Below are 17537 nucleotides of genomic sequence, written 5' to 3'. Positions count from 1 at the left end.
ATTAATAAATTAGTAATACATTTGTTGTTATGATACTTGCAGACACTGATGCGTCATTATGAAGAAAAGGCGTTATTCAATGCAATGCTTTTTTTCAGTGACCATGTTCAATACGTCTCGGTATCACAGGTATCACAGCAGAAAATGTATTTTTAATTTAATTTTAATAACAAATTTAATAGCCTCTCTCTTCCTTTTCAGCACGTTTATTGTATATAAGTAACTGTCATAACTCAGTGCAAATAATTTATTAAAACCTGCCATGTAAAAATCGCTTATTCTGCACGCCCTTTTTTTCCTTTTTAATGTTTAGCATACAGCTATCAAGTTTTGTTTGTCAGTTCCATGTATTATTACTCGAATTTACGGAAAATGTTGTCAGATGTCTCATGCGGGAAAAAAGTTTCTTTTTTAACTTAAAAGTTAATGTTATACATACTGTTATTCATGATCGTTAGAAAACACTTTTATTTGGTATTTGTTACTGGTCAATATAACTCTCATCTAATGATGCCATGCACGAAAAGAGTGTTTTGTTTCTGTTGCTACAAGTTGATCGCTTTATTATAGCAGGAATATTTACTTCATTCAATATATCTGGAGTTGAAAAAAATCAAAGATATATATATATAATAAATGTTTATGTTTTCAGTAAGTGTTACCTAGAAATATGGCATAATTCTGAATTTTGAATTTAGAAGAATAGGGAAAATAATTTATTCAAGTAAAAAATTGCCAAATTTTACGAAGGGCTATGTCATTTGCAAAAAGTTTTAAAAAGTTATTGGCAATTAAAGTAGTTGTATTTCAGAGTTAAAAAGTTTCAGAAAATTTGTTGGCAACAGAGAATTTAATAACAATATTTAGAACTGTGTTCTCGTGACTAAAATCGTTTGGAAAATGGAGATTTTCCTAGAAAAGATGCAGGTGTCGTTGATTCTAAAAAGTTATTCTTTATTTTCTAAGGAATTATTTTATTGTTGGTCAATTTTGTAAAAATACTTTTTTCATTAGCCCAGAAGGGCTATTAATTTCATTTTGGCATTTTGCGTTGGTTCACTATAAATATCGGTTCACTTTTCAAATTGTTGCCAAAAATTATAGCCCTGTGTTATATTTAAAGAAATTAAATAATGAAGAATCTGCATAAATGTATGCGTTTCTCACATTGTGATAAAACAACGATACCCAGAGCCATCAAATTCTGAAAAGCGTAATCTTCCACCGAATATGGGCATCTGGAAGCCATAATTTGGAATTCGAAATTTGTTTTATCATGGATTTCATATTTTATTTTTGATTAACAAGCTCAACAAATTCAAAGTGAGTAATGGAAACACTACGGAGGGAGGAAAAACATTTTTATCTCCAGCAGCTCGTGTATCTGAAATTCTAAAGATATGCTCATTTTAAAACTATTTTGCAATACTGCTGTTGAGTTGAATTTTATGATTTAAGTGCAAAGAACATGATATTTAATAAATAAAGGTAACACACAAAACGTTAAAAAATGTCCCTTTGGGCGTAAATATAAAATCTGAAAGCTTTCAGATTTTTTTAGGTTTTTTAATATTTTGTTATCATTCTTTTAACAACTTTTGCTTTATACTTATACCATTCTAGTCAAAATTGTATATGAGTCAGATTTACAATGGTTTCAATAGCTTGCTCACTCTCTAATTGCAGTTATATGTTCCTAGGTTTGTAAAGGCACATGTATCACTATATTGTAGCTCCTCTAGTTTTTTTTTTTTTTTTTTTTTTTTTTCATTTTTGAATTTTACCCATCAATAAGAACATTATTGTTTTGAGAGAGCATAGTGTCAAGAGAATATACCTTACAAATCAATGCTGGCAAATACAGGCCAGAACAGAAGGGATCTTACTTACCGAAAAGGGTGTCCTAGAATGACGGTCTTTCTTTACAGCTGAAAGAGAAAGCTCAGAGGCAATTATAAAATATCAGATCAATTACTTCATAAATTTTGATACATGAAGAAATAAGCAAAAGAAATATACATCTATGAGAATTATCTCTATCGATATTTTGAACCACCGCTCCGTTCAATGAAGAACATTGATGAGAGACAATTTTAAACCTTGTGCCGAAATTACCAAACCAATTGATTAGTCATTATCCGCTCAATATACGCAGCCATAAGAGCATACACATTGATTAAGCGCTCTCGAGTGGAAATTTGGTTACCCTCGTCAATAGGATCTACTGGTCCTTTGCTAAACATATAAAATAATCAAACAATAGAGTAAGGAAGGAAACGTACTATATAACATTATACAGATAGAAAGTCTTGATGCAATTTCATCTTCTTTTCACGCTTTTTACAAATGTAGACAGGGACATGTTATAATCTTTACTTACTCTTCATTTATGTAATATGATAAATTATTTATAATTTATGTAATATGAAAATTATTTATAATTTATGTAATATGATAAATTATTTATAATCACAGTGGCTTCGTTTTCAATGCTTTGTTCTAATAATTGAAAGTAATGGACATTGCCATATATAATGTTTAGCATCTGCTAGTTCTGCTAGTGTTCCGCACCCATGTCTTACATTTCTTCTTAATCGCTGGAAATAAGATGGAAACTTTCCATGATATATTGCTAATTGCACTGGGAGGAAATTTGTTTTTATTTTTTAGGGATACTTGGGAGAAGTAATCATGAGTTAATCTTCCTGTATCTGCCTCGTCCAAACTTTCTTCCATTTTATTCTTGACTTTAAGTCTAGAAATAGAAAGATGGATATCAGTCATATATTTTAATGCGGCATCCTTAGCTGCTATATCAGCAGCTTCATTTTCCATTATACCTGTTATGTCCCAGTATCCAATTTAGGTTAATAGGACGAATATTCCTTTCCGTATTTATTGTTTCTTGAAGAACTTGAATAAGTGAAGATTTTCTCTTCGTAGAACATAAAGCTTTGACTTGTCTGTATAAATGCTGGCATATTGTGACTTATTACTTTTGAGAAAGGCATTTAGCAATAAAAAGGCTTCCTTTAAAACTATTGCTTCGGCTTAGTAAACTGTGCTTGAATCATTTAGTCTAAATTTTTTACACATTATAACTTGTTTATCTTCTTAAGCTAAATACAGCTCCAACTTTATCTTGGACCTTTGATTTATCTGTAAAAATTTCTGTTCTCTTTCCTTTGGTAATATTCATATGCCATACGACTGGTGTGAATTGAACTGGGTGTTTGTTCAATATTGGAACTTCTACTTCCACTAGAGAACTCGGTATATTTAATTCATCCACAGGGCAATCCTCTTGAAAGTGAACAAAACGGAATATCTTTTATTGTTTTGCTTTAATACCTAGCTGAAGCGCTCCAACAAGAAATTGAAGAGCGCTTGTTGGTGTACTACAAAACGCTTTAGTTATATGTAGTAATACTTTTCGTTGAATTTGTAGCAACTAAAATGTTGGCCTATGTAATGTTACCACACATTGCAATCATATAATATTAATCTTTCAATTACTCTTAAATACAATTCTTTCCATATTTTCCCTCTAAGTCTTCATTTGTGCGACTTAAGATGATTTAAATAGTTTACAATTGCCTGTCTTCGATCTCGCACTTCCGAGAAGTGCGAATCCAGGTTAATTTTTTTTATCAAGAACCAACACTAGATATTTTAATGTATCATTATTTCGAATAGGAACATTCTTCTATCGTAATCTTGGTGAATGTTTTACAAGTTTTGAACCCTCACGAAATGTTATTATTTTTATTTTAATACTATTAAAAGTTTATATTTATCACTCTTTTTTTTTAATATTCTCTAGGGCTTTCTTTGCTTTTATTTCTAAGTCTGCAAGATTTCTATCAACAATGACGATGAAATCATTGGCATATTCTTGAAGTGTGACATCATTTTCTAAGTCTGCCTTTAATGCAGTATTATCCGCCCCCGCCCCCAATGTTCCACTAAACTGAGCTAAATTAGATCCTTGAGGTGCGCCCTTGTAAAAATTTTTGAAAACATAGATAGATAAAGTTACTTTTTCTCTTTGCCAAACGGCAACTCTGGAAAAATATTTTCTCAAAAATTATTCCAAGAATTAACCTTCGCTTTATGAACATTACGTTTCAAGCGCTTCTTCTTTTCTCTAAATTGTGCGTAGTCTATTTCTATCAAACTCGTTCCAAGTCTCAATCTGATATCTTCGTCTCAACGCCCTTGCCCTTTCCCTCTGAATGGTTAATTCTTTTGTCCACCAAGATGTGACTGAGGAAAGTTTTCGAAATTTTATTTGTAATTTTTGCGGAAAATTTAACTGAGCATATTTCATCTGTTATTTGTTTTGATAATAAAAAGCCTGGTAGCGATACTGCAAATTTTTTCTTGAGGCAGTTGCTGGAAAAGTAGAAAAATTTACAAATTGAATTTAAAATTCTGTAATTAAAAAACTGAAACTCTGATGCTTTTAAATAGCTAAACTCAGTTATAAACAATACAGCACAAGTGACAGCCTAATACAGATTAGAAGTGACAAACAACGTTCAGCACCATTTGGATACTCATGAACGTGTATCAACTTCCGAAAAGATCAGGTGTTTTCGCGTATTGTCACTAGACACCTGCTTAATTATTAGGCACGACTTCTTAAAGGCAGCACAATGTTTGGAAATGTTTTGGAAATATACTTTATTGATTTCTGAAATTTTCCCGAAAAGATATTGAAATATCTCATGAGGTAAATTTCAGTTCTCTGGAGAATAAATATTGTAGAGTTTCAATGTTAAATGTAATGTAATTATAAATTTAAGACTGAAATTCACTGCTCAAAGATGCATTGCTTATTAATATTACTACTGCATGTAAACTGCATAAGGATGTCTAGATATCCATGTAGAAGTTAAGATTGTTACAGAAATATTTTTAATATACCGAGATGAAGCTAATCGAGACCTGAAGAGAGTCTCACATGAAAAGAATTCCCATAGTACTTTTTAACATCTTCTTAAAACCTACTGTCTAAAATTATTACTAAAATGCCTCAAAACGTGATCACTGCTCCTTTTTCGCCCCTTTCCTTGGAGAGGTAACTCGAAAGCACATCCGGAGTTCCGGCGACTGCATTGTATATTTTTTATGTCACCTTCTTTAAAAGAAGCGACAACTAATGACTCTGTAACTCATTCTATTATTTGGTAGCACGCGTTATTGCACACATTGTTTGAAAAATAAATCTTATAAATCACAAATTAAGTTCTCTTCTGATACTCTGATATCCTACTCGAATTCTACACATATTTACGTATCTATGTACGAAATTTCAAAATTCACATTAATTCGGCGTTGGGTCCAAATCTAAAAATAAATTTCTGAGACATCCAAAATGGCGGGAAACTTTCTTTTAAGATGACGAAGCAAGGTCACGTGATGCAACATGGCCACCTTTCCGATAGTCTCAGATGCCACGCTGTTTTTTTGTGACGAAATTACCCTGTTAGTACAACTATACCTGTGCCTTCCATGCAGGCAGTATCTTTTCTCTGACGCAACAACCGTCTCTTAATTAGATAACTGTCGCATATTTCGCTATAATAAGTTAATCAGCCTACCAGTATAAATACACTGGTGTGCAAAACTTAAGCAACAATGTAACTTTTAATCAGATAGCCATGAAATTGCAGAAAAGAGACTCTTGCGATCAGTACAATGAACATACAATTCAGTGGAAAAGGTCGTGCGTATGCAAATGTCAGGATCAAAACGTCACAGACGACGTGAGCGCACGCAAAACGCGTAGGGTCGGCGCGCTCAGCTCAAGACAACAATAAAAGGAAGGATGGAGACGCAATTAAAGACAATCGCTTCGAGTACAGGTGAGTTCTTTCGTGGTATATGGTTAGAAGAAATCATCTAGATGACTTCATACGTGGAAGAATGATCAGAAAGCTGGAGAAGTGGCGTAATGTGACCAGTGTAGCTATAAAGTTCGGAATCAACAAAAGAGTCGTTTTGCGCGCTTGGAAAGCCTTCCAAACCATAGGCACAGCTGTTAGAAAGGTTGTTGGTGCCCGCCCTAGGAAAACAACTGCAGTGGAAGACCGATATATCGTCCTGTCGTCCTGCAGGCGAAAAGAGCCCGAAACCAGTCAGCAAGCGCCATAGGTTAGCAACTGTGTACAGCACCAGGGCGACAAGTGTGGTGGTTTACTGTGTCCAGACGCCTTCACAAAGGTGGCCAGTTCTCCCGGCGTACTGAATGCTTCATCCCTTTGAAAGTTGGTCATCGGCGGTACTGTTTAGAGTGGTGCAAGAAGCACAAAAACTGGACATCTCACCAATGGAGTCGTGTCCTCTTTACGGATGCGAGTCGTTTTAGCGTCATAAGCGATTCTGAATGCCAGTGGATTTGGAGAAAAGTTTGTATAAGGTTTTATGCCAGTAACATTAAAGAAAGAGACCATTACGGTGGTCCTGGAGTTCTCATCTGGGGAGACATTATGCTGAACGGGCGAACAGAGCTAAAAGTTTTTAACAGTAGTTGCGTAACCGGAATCGCTATTGTCAGGAGACGATCCTTCCCCACGTGCGTCTGTTCTCAGGTGCCATTGGAGCAGAACTTTGTTTTTATGGATGACAATGCACGGCCACACCGGACTCCTGCTATTCAGAAACTACTGGAAAGTGAAGATATCACGCGAATGGTTTGGCCAGCGTATTCCTCTGACTAAAATCCCATAGGACATGTGTCGGATGCTTTGGAGAGACGCCTTGCGACACGATTACAACATCCGGGGAACACCCAACAACTGAAACAGATGCTGATTGAGGAATGGGCACTCTTACCTCATGATCTGTTGGACAATCTGGTGCTGAGTATGAAGAGACGGAGCGAAGCAATTATTGCAGTAAAGGGAGGGCATATCCCATACTAAGGAACATGTGCTTGTTGGTCTTCCTCTTGAACAGACAATCATGTGTAACGATACGAGTTCAATAAAGCCTGCTTTTGTCTGATTCCATACTGTACGCACTGTATTCATTTTTGCACTACTATGCTTTCGTCATCGTTTAAATACTGCTATCTCTCATTTCTGAATTTCATGTCTCGGAGATGATTTCTCGTAGAGTTATGGCAAAAAGAACGCTTGTTGCTTAAGTTTTGCACACCAGTGTATTATCTTGTACATCTTCTCTTTCATTTCACGTATTATTTTGACATCATGTTTGCAGATTTAAAAAAAACAAAGCCATTTCAAATCAGATCACTTGTTTTGAATAACTATATTATGACTCGTATTAATAATTAAACAGTTATTTCTTGTTTGATACGATTTATTTGTTACGTACAAGAAACGAAAAATTTAGTCTACATGAAATTTCCCAATTCGGTTCAAAATTTTGCAATCTTTATTTCACCATGCACTTTTTCAGTCAGGCCTGTGTTTTCGGAATTCTGCGTAATCAACTACACCGTCGTTATTGTCATCAAATTCCAACGCGTCTTCTATTGCTCCTAGAAAAAAAAAAAAAAAAAAGAGTTGAGAAAAAATGTAAAAAATAGAACCAATGTGCAAAAAGCAGTGTATAAGGTTTTTCTCGCGGTTAAAATATTTAATGCTTTTAATTAAAGTTTTAGCGTGTTTCAGCAAATGCATTTATGAATTTCATTTCGTTATTCGTGACTTATTAGTGTGCATAGTATTAAAAGCAGACTGTTTCTTTAATCTGTAAATGGCACATCTGTATAATTTCTAAACTGTCTATTGTCAGTCTTTGTATCAAAAATGGATCCTCTTTCAAATATTCTGTAATAAAGTATGTGATAAGACTTTTATTTTTATTTCTTTGCAAGAAGTAAGGGAAGTATTGTAATCACGAAAAATTTCGGGTATTTTATTTCAAAGGAAATATCCATTTTTACTGCTCTCGAATCCATTTTAGCAATGTTTTTGCGTGACATCTGTATGTACGGCTAGAATAAAGAACTTTTTTCCGTATGCTTCTCGCATTGTGAGGATAGGATTAGGATTATTCAATTATGGCAAAGCACACGAGGGATATCTGCCTAAAGGAAGGGATGCCTTCGTGGAGGACGTTCTAAGGGAAACTGGTTCGTATACACGTTACACATGGGGAAAACTACGAAAACGCTCATGCAGCCAGCCCGTTCGCGGCATTCGAACCTCGGACCGAACTACCAGTGTTCAGCGTCTTTACCGCTCGGCCGCTGGTGAGCCCTCTCGCATTGTGAGAAAACAATAGAACCTAGAGCCATCCAATTTTGACAAATTTTGAATAACGTAGTGCTGCACCCGGATATGGGCACCTGGAAACCCAAATTTTGAATTTCGAATTTGTTTTATTAACTATATCATATTTTGTAAAACTTTATAAAGTAATTTTAATTATGTGTGTGTGTGTGTGTATGTGTGTGTGAGCGAGATTATGGCAAAGCCTCGAGGGCTATCTGCCTAAAGGGAGATATGCCTTTCGTGGAGGACTTTCTAAGGGAAACTGACTCGTATATACGTTACACATGGGGAAAACCACGAAAACGCCCATGCAGCCAGCCCGTTCGCGGGATTCGAACCTCGGACCGAACTACCAGTGTTCAGCGACTTTACCGCTCGGCCGCTGGTGGGCCTAATTTTAATTAACAAACTCAACGATTTCAAAGAGAGTAATGGAAACAACAATAAAACATTTTTATCCTCAGCGGGAGACTGTCTGCCGATAACTTCAAAGATATACTGTTCTTAAATATTTGTGATTTTGTGTTGAATCGAATTTTATGTGGCGTAAACGCCAAGAACGTGATATCTAATAAATAAAGTAAGTAAACTAAACGTGAATAGTAAAAAGACAAAAAATAGTTCTGTAAAGATAACAAGTATGAAAATTGAGCGTTGATATGATGAACTGAGAAAAGAGTGAAGGAAAAGAGTGAAGAAACAGATTATACTATCACAAGAAATAAGAACCTATGTAAATAATATGTGCTCACAAAATTAAATTATACAAAAAATGCTCTCTAAAATTGTTAATAAACAAATATGTAAAAAAATACAAATACTAATAAAACACACAGTATAATCAAATGCTCACAGATATTTACAGAGATTTACAAGAATATTTATTTAGTTTCAGAGTGATAAAAGCACCGCAGAAGGACCCAAAGCCTGACCCTTTGTAATTTTGCTAAATCGCATCCTATTACGAAATGTGACAGTGATTTGTAAAGTTGTATTCAAGGACCTCGTACTGCAGTTAATGCTAAGACCATCAAGAACTGTCATGCCAAACTCACGATCCATCGCAAATTCTTCGTCGCTCGATATTCAAAAAGCAGAATTTTCAAACTGTTCAGCAAATGTTTATTTGATCTTCAAAAAAGTCAATATAAAAAGTTGTTTTTGAAAGTGGTCTATCTTGCTACCTTTCCAACTTTAAAGAAGTTAGAATTCCACAGGCTAGCTGGCACGATTGTTCAGAGTCCCGAATTGTGTCATGTTTTCCTGTCCATATTGCGCCGAAATAAAATGGGTAATAATAATAATCTGAAATATTTCAAATTTTATCGGATGCCTAAAAAGGCTGTTTTAAAGTTTAATATAGTTTATCAGTACAGATCATGAATAGAAACGGCCCATGTGAAATAGAGAAACATTTCTATGAGATACTAGATGACTATAATTTTAGACTAACATGGGAAACTTTATATAACTTCACTGTATTCGGAAAGTGAAAAAATATATAACGTATAAAAATATTTAATATTTTTAATTCGTTAAATCATGAATTAAATTTAAAATATTTAATATTTTTAATTCGTTACATCATGAATTAAATGCATTTTTACTTATCAATGACATTAAAAAGTAAAGAAATAATATTCTTAAGAACTACGTCTGTTGTTTCAATAGATTAGTTTAAATAGCTTAAAATAGAATTTTAAATAGCTTAGTTTGTTAATGTTAGTTACAGACAAATTAAATTTTAAAGGCATATATCTTACAATATACCGAATGGCAAGAGATTCGAATGAAAAGTGAAACAATGTAAAATCGAAGTTTGAGACTAATAGCCCTTCTGGTCTAACAAAATTAGAGATAGTTCTAACAAACAGTCAAAATAGTTTCCATGCAAAGGTTGCGATTTTCAAAAAGTTTATTCAACAGTTTTAATAGGGAGTTATTTTTACCCATCCCGCACATACACACACACATATTATATATATATGGCTGACACATTGTTTTCCTTAATCCAGCACAAATAGAACAGGCGCTGTATGCATCCCACATTTTTGGAAGCTCAGCACATCTGAAAACAATGGATGATAGACAGAAACGAGCAGTGACGCACGTTAACAAGAGTATAGTAATTATTCTTAAGACTGAAAGGGAAAGTACGCAAATTAAAATAGAGGATAAAAGGGGCTAGTGACAAGTAAAATTAGAAGTTCCCTATACATAATACTATATATATATATAGAGAGAGAGAGTGAGTGAGATAACGAGAGTTTTTAGAAGATTATTATCTGAAATATCTCTTGAATAGCTAGCTAATCGTAGATCTGTAAATCTATTTTAAAAAATGAATCGAATATGCTAAGCTTTCAGAATACCATAGATTTTGTCACAATAATAATTTTCTTTTTCTTTAGTTGTAGAGTCATTAGGTCATTTCTAAGTAGGAAAGACTAAAAATGAGCAATGCCCTCGCCGGGATTTGAACCACGGACGTCTCGAATACGCGTCGAGTGTGCTGACTATTACACCACGAATCCATGCTAAGAAGGCGGGAGAAGAGCGACTCTGGGGATTAGGGGACCCAATCGCCAAATCCTGGTGGTGGAAAATCATCATCCACCATCTTTTTAGTTCGGGCGCCACTGTAGAGACGTTAGATAGTTTTTGAAAGCAGGGGAGATGAAAAATGAGCAATGCCTTCTCCGGCATCGAACCACGGACCTCTAAAATACACGCCGAGCATGCTGACCACTACACGAAGGAACGCTAAGAAGGCGGGAGAAATACCCATATAGTATTCAAGTCCGAAACTGAAGACTGTACAACTCAGATACCTATACAAAAGTCTGAGGTACATAGTTATAACTCTAAGATTTCTTTTAACAGAGTTTTCTAAACTTTAAATATTACTACACATTTTTAAACAGCAAATATCTGTTCTCTTCTGCTTTCTCTCTCTTTTTTAAATCTCAAAAAATTTTCGTCAAAATCCTCAGTCTTTCCTTTTTTTATCTTTTCGCACAAATTAAAATTTATTATAAGAAATTTAATATAATTAAATACATCACCGCAGTTACCTTTCTAAATTACCCTCACAGAACACTAATGGACATTCAAATTTAGGCCATTGCATGGAAATAAAACTAGCACTCATTATTTTGATAGAGACTAAGGCGTAATCTCACATGCTAATGTTATTTTGGCATCACGTGATAGTACATTCACCTTCTATCAAGAGAATAACAAATTACAGGAAATAGGAATTTTTGGAGAATAAACTAGAATACTACAAGAGCCATGGAATGCTGTGTGCAAAGAAACGCTAACATTGCAAAGTTCCTTGTCACTTGACATTTCGTGATTCGTTTATGACTAGCCATATCGTATGTTTGAAGTATTGTAGTTAATCACATTTTACCTTTCTTTTTCTTAAATTATGATTTTAAGAGCCAGTCTGCGGAGTAATATGCAATGAAACTCCCTCGGTTAAAAGATCATATATTTAAGTAACAAGATTTATCTTCCCTTTAATTAGATTACTTTAAGGACTTTTATTTAATACTGTTTTCTATGTGTTTAATATCGTACATATAATAGCAGTCATATTTCGAAATTATGCATTCAGTTTCCATAACATTACAATAAAGTAAATATCGCAACAAAATGATCACATGAATGTTCTGTGTTTTAAATGTATGTAAAAGCTGTAACGTTAAACCTAATTAGTTACCGAACTACACCCTGTTTAAGCTTTCTTTGCCTTAATATTAATTTTCGCCCAGAATAGAAGTCTAAACTTCAGTAACACAGAAAAAAGCAAAACTTAAAAATTTTAACAAAAGTTATAGAAGGTATTTCTCGTTTTATGGAAACTATTTTCTATTTAAATTTCTTGTTAGTATTTTGAGGTAAATATTTGGCATTTTCAATATAATCGTCTGCCACTACTTTTGTTTTGAATGGAATGCAAAATAAGAAATTTGTTTTCGAGAGGCCTCCCGAAATTGATAGATGGCTCGAAGGTTACATAAATGCCTTTTCCGAGGAAAAATATTCATATAAATAAATTGCAAAGCTGTGTTAAAATCGAGGTTATTGGATTTTAAAAAAGGTACTAATGTATTAAATTTGAAAAGGATAAAAGAGTCCAGCTGAAAATAAAAATAAATAATAGCGGCAAAACCGCATCCTAAGACTGCTCGAATGCCGCGGGTAAATATCAAGAAAGTAAAATTTTGCTGACAGAAGATCCATCGATTCAAAGATCCATTGCATCGGAACTGCGAAATAACTTCTGGCACTAAAGTCATTCTTAAAGATTTTTAAACCTAAAGGTCATCTGATTTTGAGAAAGCGTTCTGTTGGAAGATAAACAAATTGGAGAAAATTATGTGAAAAACGCCTAGCTACTGATGAATGGAGATTTGTGGCAACACTCGCTGAAACATAGAGGTAATAAAGAAAGATAAATTTTCTATTGCTCAGGTTGTAGAGACATTAGATAATTTCGAAGTAGGAGAGATGAAAAATGAGCAATGCCTTCGCCGGGACTCAAACTACAAGCCTCTCCAATATGCGCCGAGCGTGCTGACCACTGCACTACGAAGGCATGCTAAGAAGGCGGGAGGAATACCTTATAAGGTTATGGAAAGGACCATTCGAAACGGTTTCTTGAATGCACAGAAAAGTTCGCAACGGAATTCAAGATAGTTGCAACATTTTGTTACAATGGTAAATTTAAACTCAAAAAAGTCTTAATTAAGTCTAAAGTAAATTCATTGTACTTTCAGCAGAATATTTTAGATCTAGGTTTTGAAGAAGAAATTCCAGTCTTATATGGAAATGGTACAGGGCCGGTGCTAGGTATTTTGCCATTGGGTGAAACCTATGCGGATCCTAAATTCTGAAGCCCACTTCCTAAATTTGCTTTCCCTAATTTTATCCTTTCGGTACTTTTTCTAAATTCTAAAAATTTTTATCGCCTCTAAATTCTGCCGCCTGGTGCGACCGTAGCCGTTGGACCTCCTCTGACGCCAGGCCTGATAAGGACATCAATAAATTTGAGCATCATATGAATAAAGACTGCAGTCTCATGTCTAAATCGACTACCGCTTTTTTAGCAAAGAAAGAATCAGAAACATGGATGAAATATACCCCGTTTAATGAAATAGCTGTAAAATCCCTTGATGCTTCTCGTATGGAGTTTTGCGCTTTCTATTTTTTAAAATTATCCTTAGGAAAACAGCATCCAAGAACACTGAACGGACTTTGAAAAACGACGTAGGAGGAATGGAATAAATTTGACAAGATGGTGCTAAAAAATTACTTTCGTGGAAAATTCGAGCTAGAAACTATAGCCAAAAATCAAAGCTATCAGACAAAAACAAATAAACCCAAGAAATACTCTCTTTATGCATAAAAATGAATCATTAAAGTTGTTTTTATAAAACGCGAACAACTTTCTGTGTATCTTGCAATGCAACTAACAATTAACAAATACTAGCGATGGGTCTTAAGGTAGTTCAGGAATTCAAGTATTTCAAATAGAAAAAAAATTAATTTCATCTATTAACTGGGATTCAATTAAAGCGGATTCCAGTTTTATATACTAACAGATATATACTCACTCACCAGTTTCACAAGTGGGCGGCTTGTTGACTCAGGCTAACACACCACTAAATTAGTCAGTATGCCATAGTTATCCCTTCAATTACAAATTATCTTGCTATTGACACTCAATCTAATTTGCATTCTGGTAATGAATGACAGAAGAAACAGAAGGTATAGAAAAAAGTTAACATAAAAATAATACAAAAAAAAAAAAAAAAAAAAACCACTTTTTATTTTTACATTATTTATAAATAGCCTGCAAAGCAATTTTTAAGTTAATTTCTAACGCTGAATGAAAAGAGTTAATAATCTTAATAAAATGTCGGATGATTCATCAGGCATTTCTTTAGATACCCACAAGTGTATTTTTTAATCGGACCCGTTCACTGGTGCGACCACTGGAAAAACTTAGATCACTCTCTTATATAACTTTCTATGACCAACAAACTGATTGAAGTGTTTTCATGTTTCTAAGTTCCTTTTTATGAAAATTATGCAAATTATCCTTTATCGCATTAATTTTAATTTTGAATTCGTAAAAAATACAATTAAACCTAATTATATCTCTTACATTCTTGATTGCTTTTAAATACTAAATGTATAAAATTCTTTCATTAATTGTTTGCTCTTTATGAAAGGATTGATAATCCTGATCATGCTTTCATACCATTGTACAGATTTGTGCATATTGTATTTACCAACTTTAAAGAGCAATAGAAAAATAGTGAATGCTTGTAGTAACCTTATAATAATATGTGAAATAACAGCGTACACATAGGCATCTGATACAGTGTATAATACAGACATCTTGTGATCCTTGAAAATAATGTTAATAAACGTAAAAAAGTAAATAAAGCTAGTCTCCAACTAACTTTTTACTTACCTACAGGGCGCTACTTACTTTTAAGATTAAAGTTTAAAAGGACCAGAACACTACAAATTCTAAAAATAATAATTTCACAATAGCAGTTCACTAATTTAAGCAGATTTCGAATTTTTGTTTATAGAACTTCCTGTCAAATGGGTATGATCTCATTAAAATTCGAAATATAATTCCAGGATTGTATGCTCTTCATAATGTCTCCAGTATTATACAAAACCAAGGACACCAAAATGGGGGAGGGGGACTGAAAGCTTTTAGACTTTATATTTACATCCAGAAGAGCTTCTTTTTCATTTAAACACACATACACGTTTCAAGAGCATTTGGGCTTACGCCCTTTGGGCTAAAAATACTTGAAAACAGCGTATCTTTAGAATTTCCAATAGGTAGTCTCGTGTGCTGGTGATAAAAAATGTTTTATCATGTACAGTGTTTTCACTACTCTTTTGAAATCGTTCAGTTTATTAATCAAAAGTTCTTTAAAGTTTTACAAAATGCGAAATAGATTATAAAACAAATTCGAAATTTAAAATTCGGGCTTCCAGGTGCCCATGTTCGGGTGGAGGACTACGTTATTCAAAATTTGATGGCTCTAGATACCGTTGTTTTTCCACGATGCGAGAAACATACATTCATTCATGCAGATTCTTCATTATTTAAATTCTTTAAATATGATACAGAGCGATAATATTTGGTGGCAGCAATCTGAAAAGTGATTTAAGACTTAGTGATTCGACGCAAAATGCCATTTCATGACTAATAGCCCTTCTGGGCTAATGCCCCTTAGAGCTAAAAATGAATGCAGCAAACACGTCTCTTAGCGACCATCTCTCTAAGACGACCACTTCTGAAAATGTCGAGTACTTTTAGCAATATATATAAACATCGGTATAAACGCAACCTCTCTCCAAAACAACTACCACCACAGAAGATCAAGATCATCTGAAATGTGGACAGTCATCTTACAGAGGTTTACAGAGGTTGCATGAACTGAAGAAAACAATTCGTATTACATAGTTTGGTTGATTACAGGAAAGCAGTAAGGGCTATCTTCTTAAGGGGAGGGACGTTTTCGTATAGGGGTCGTATTCACGTCTCACACGGGGAAAATCGAGAAAAGGTTCATCCACTGGGATTCGAACCCGAGGCAAACTACAAGTGTTCAGCAACTTTACCGTTTGACCGCTGGTGAACCTAACTTATGCTAAAATAATCTGAGAAAATAAGTTTATTTTTAATGATAATTTTAAGATGCCTTTTTATGCATTTCCGCCAGCAAATTACGTAGTAAATAGCATAAAACAGTACATGTTACAAAACGCACTATACACAAAAAAGTAAATGCGTATGTTTCATTCTTTAATATTTGAATTATGAGCATTCAAAGTAATTTTTTTAACAATTATTCCTAAAATTTTCAATTGTTATTTGGTTTTTTTATAATATTCCTGTAAAATTCTGTCTCGGCTATCAGAACTATGGCGGATGGTTTTGAAATTCGAGCAAAATCACTTTTTAAATTATCAGAGTATAAACACCTAAACGTATTTAGAGACCACGTTCTTCCCACAGTGATATATTATTGCTTGAAGAATCATTATGTGCAAGCGATTTTAGGTAACATCTGCATAATATCCCAAATCGTAGTATATGGAGGTGGGCTATAATAGGGAACCACTTTAATCTACTGAAGGTAACATGGATCAATTGCAATTCACCTCAGAGACGCAGTTTGAAGTAAAACACTATTTAACATTTCCAAGGTTATTTCGCCTTTTACAAGCCTCAAAAAGATTGAAATGAATCGATATACGTAAAATATATGCTGTAAAATATTTAGGAAAAACTTTTCCTCTCTTTCTGCCATGCATGAGCCTACTGGTGATAGGGGAAATTAATGAGCACTTACTTAAACGAGCACTAACAATACCTTTCATCTAATCTAATCTAAAATAACTTAGACATGATGAATTCCTTGGAGTTCATCCAAAACGGGGAAAAGAGCTTTTGGCGCAGAAAAAGAGAAGGCTTTTCAGAATGTATTTAAATAATCCATTGATATAACTCTAATTTATTCCTATAGGAATGCACTATATTTATTCCATTTATCAAATGTTTAATTAAATATTTTAATACTTTATAGCATTAAAACTTGATTTATTACAGGTCTGAAATATCTCTATTTTATTTTCTTTATTTTTATATGCTGATAGAAAATGGAAAGTTAAAAATCGAATACAGATATTTTTTTATAATTTTGAATTTCCTTAACTTTTTCCAAATCGCAACAACCTCTATGTCAAAATTTGGGGATACTAATTTATTTCATAGTTAATAAATGAAAAAACAACGAATTATATTCGAAATTAATTTAAGCTGAATTTGCTTTTATACAAGTACAAACAAATTCGAAAGTGTAGTATATCCGCTAATTTCATGAGAAAATTGACCCTATTATTGCGAGCACCCTGTAAGAGACAGAGCTGCAAATTTTTGGGGTTTCCAAAGTTTTTTTCTTTTCTCAGCAGTTTGTTTTGGTTTATTATCATAGCCGGGGCAAAGGTGTGGCAAATGAGGCACTTGCCTCGGGTGAACGGCTATGAGGGGTGCCAAATTAGATGCGAAATTTTAAAATTTAAATGCATTTTAAAAACAAATTATGATCATTTACTTTCAGTTTTGAAACGTATCGAAAGGCACCATTTCGAAGTACCATACTAGTTAAAGCCATAAAAGGGTGTTATATTCTTCAACATTTGCGCACAAAAATTCTGCGCTCAATAGAAGGGTTGGTCTAA

General features: G+C 33.9%; 2 protein-coding genes across 3 annotated transcripts in view; one reads left to right on the top strand and one right to left on the bottom strand.

The window, feature by feature from the left end:
• LOC118193179 (uncharacterized) overlaps positions 1-17537 on the top strand; it is a 120522-nt gene that overhangs the window by 18121 nt on the left and 84864 nt on the right. The gene's annotated exons all lie outside the window — the stretch shown is intronic.
• The window catches only part of LOC118193180 (longistatin-like), a 30796-nt gene continuing 20567 nt past the window's right edge, over positions 7309-17537 (bottom strand). The window contains exon 4 of the mRNA XM_035364228.2: positions 7309-7510. Within this exon, the coding sequence (XP_035220119.1) occupies positions 7425-7510 (86 nt within the window). The 3' untranslated portion in view covers positions 7309-7424. The remainder of the gene's footprint in view (positions 7511-17537) is intronic.

Source organism: Stegodyphus dumicola, chromosome 6 (assembly GCF_044657685.1).
Source record: "Stegodyphus dumicola isolate Sdum_Otavi_A_Nest chromosome 6, ASM4465768v1".
Taxonomy (NCBI): domain Eukaryota; kingdom Metazoa; phylum Arthropoda; class Arachnida; order Araneae; family Eresidae; genus Stegodyphus; species Stegodyphus dumicola.
Note: the sequence above shows the minus strand (reverse complement) of the source record. Positions and strands in the feature narration are given on the sequence as shown.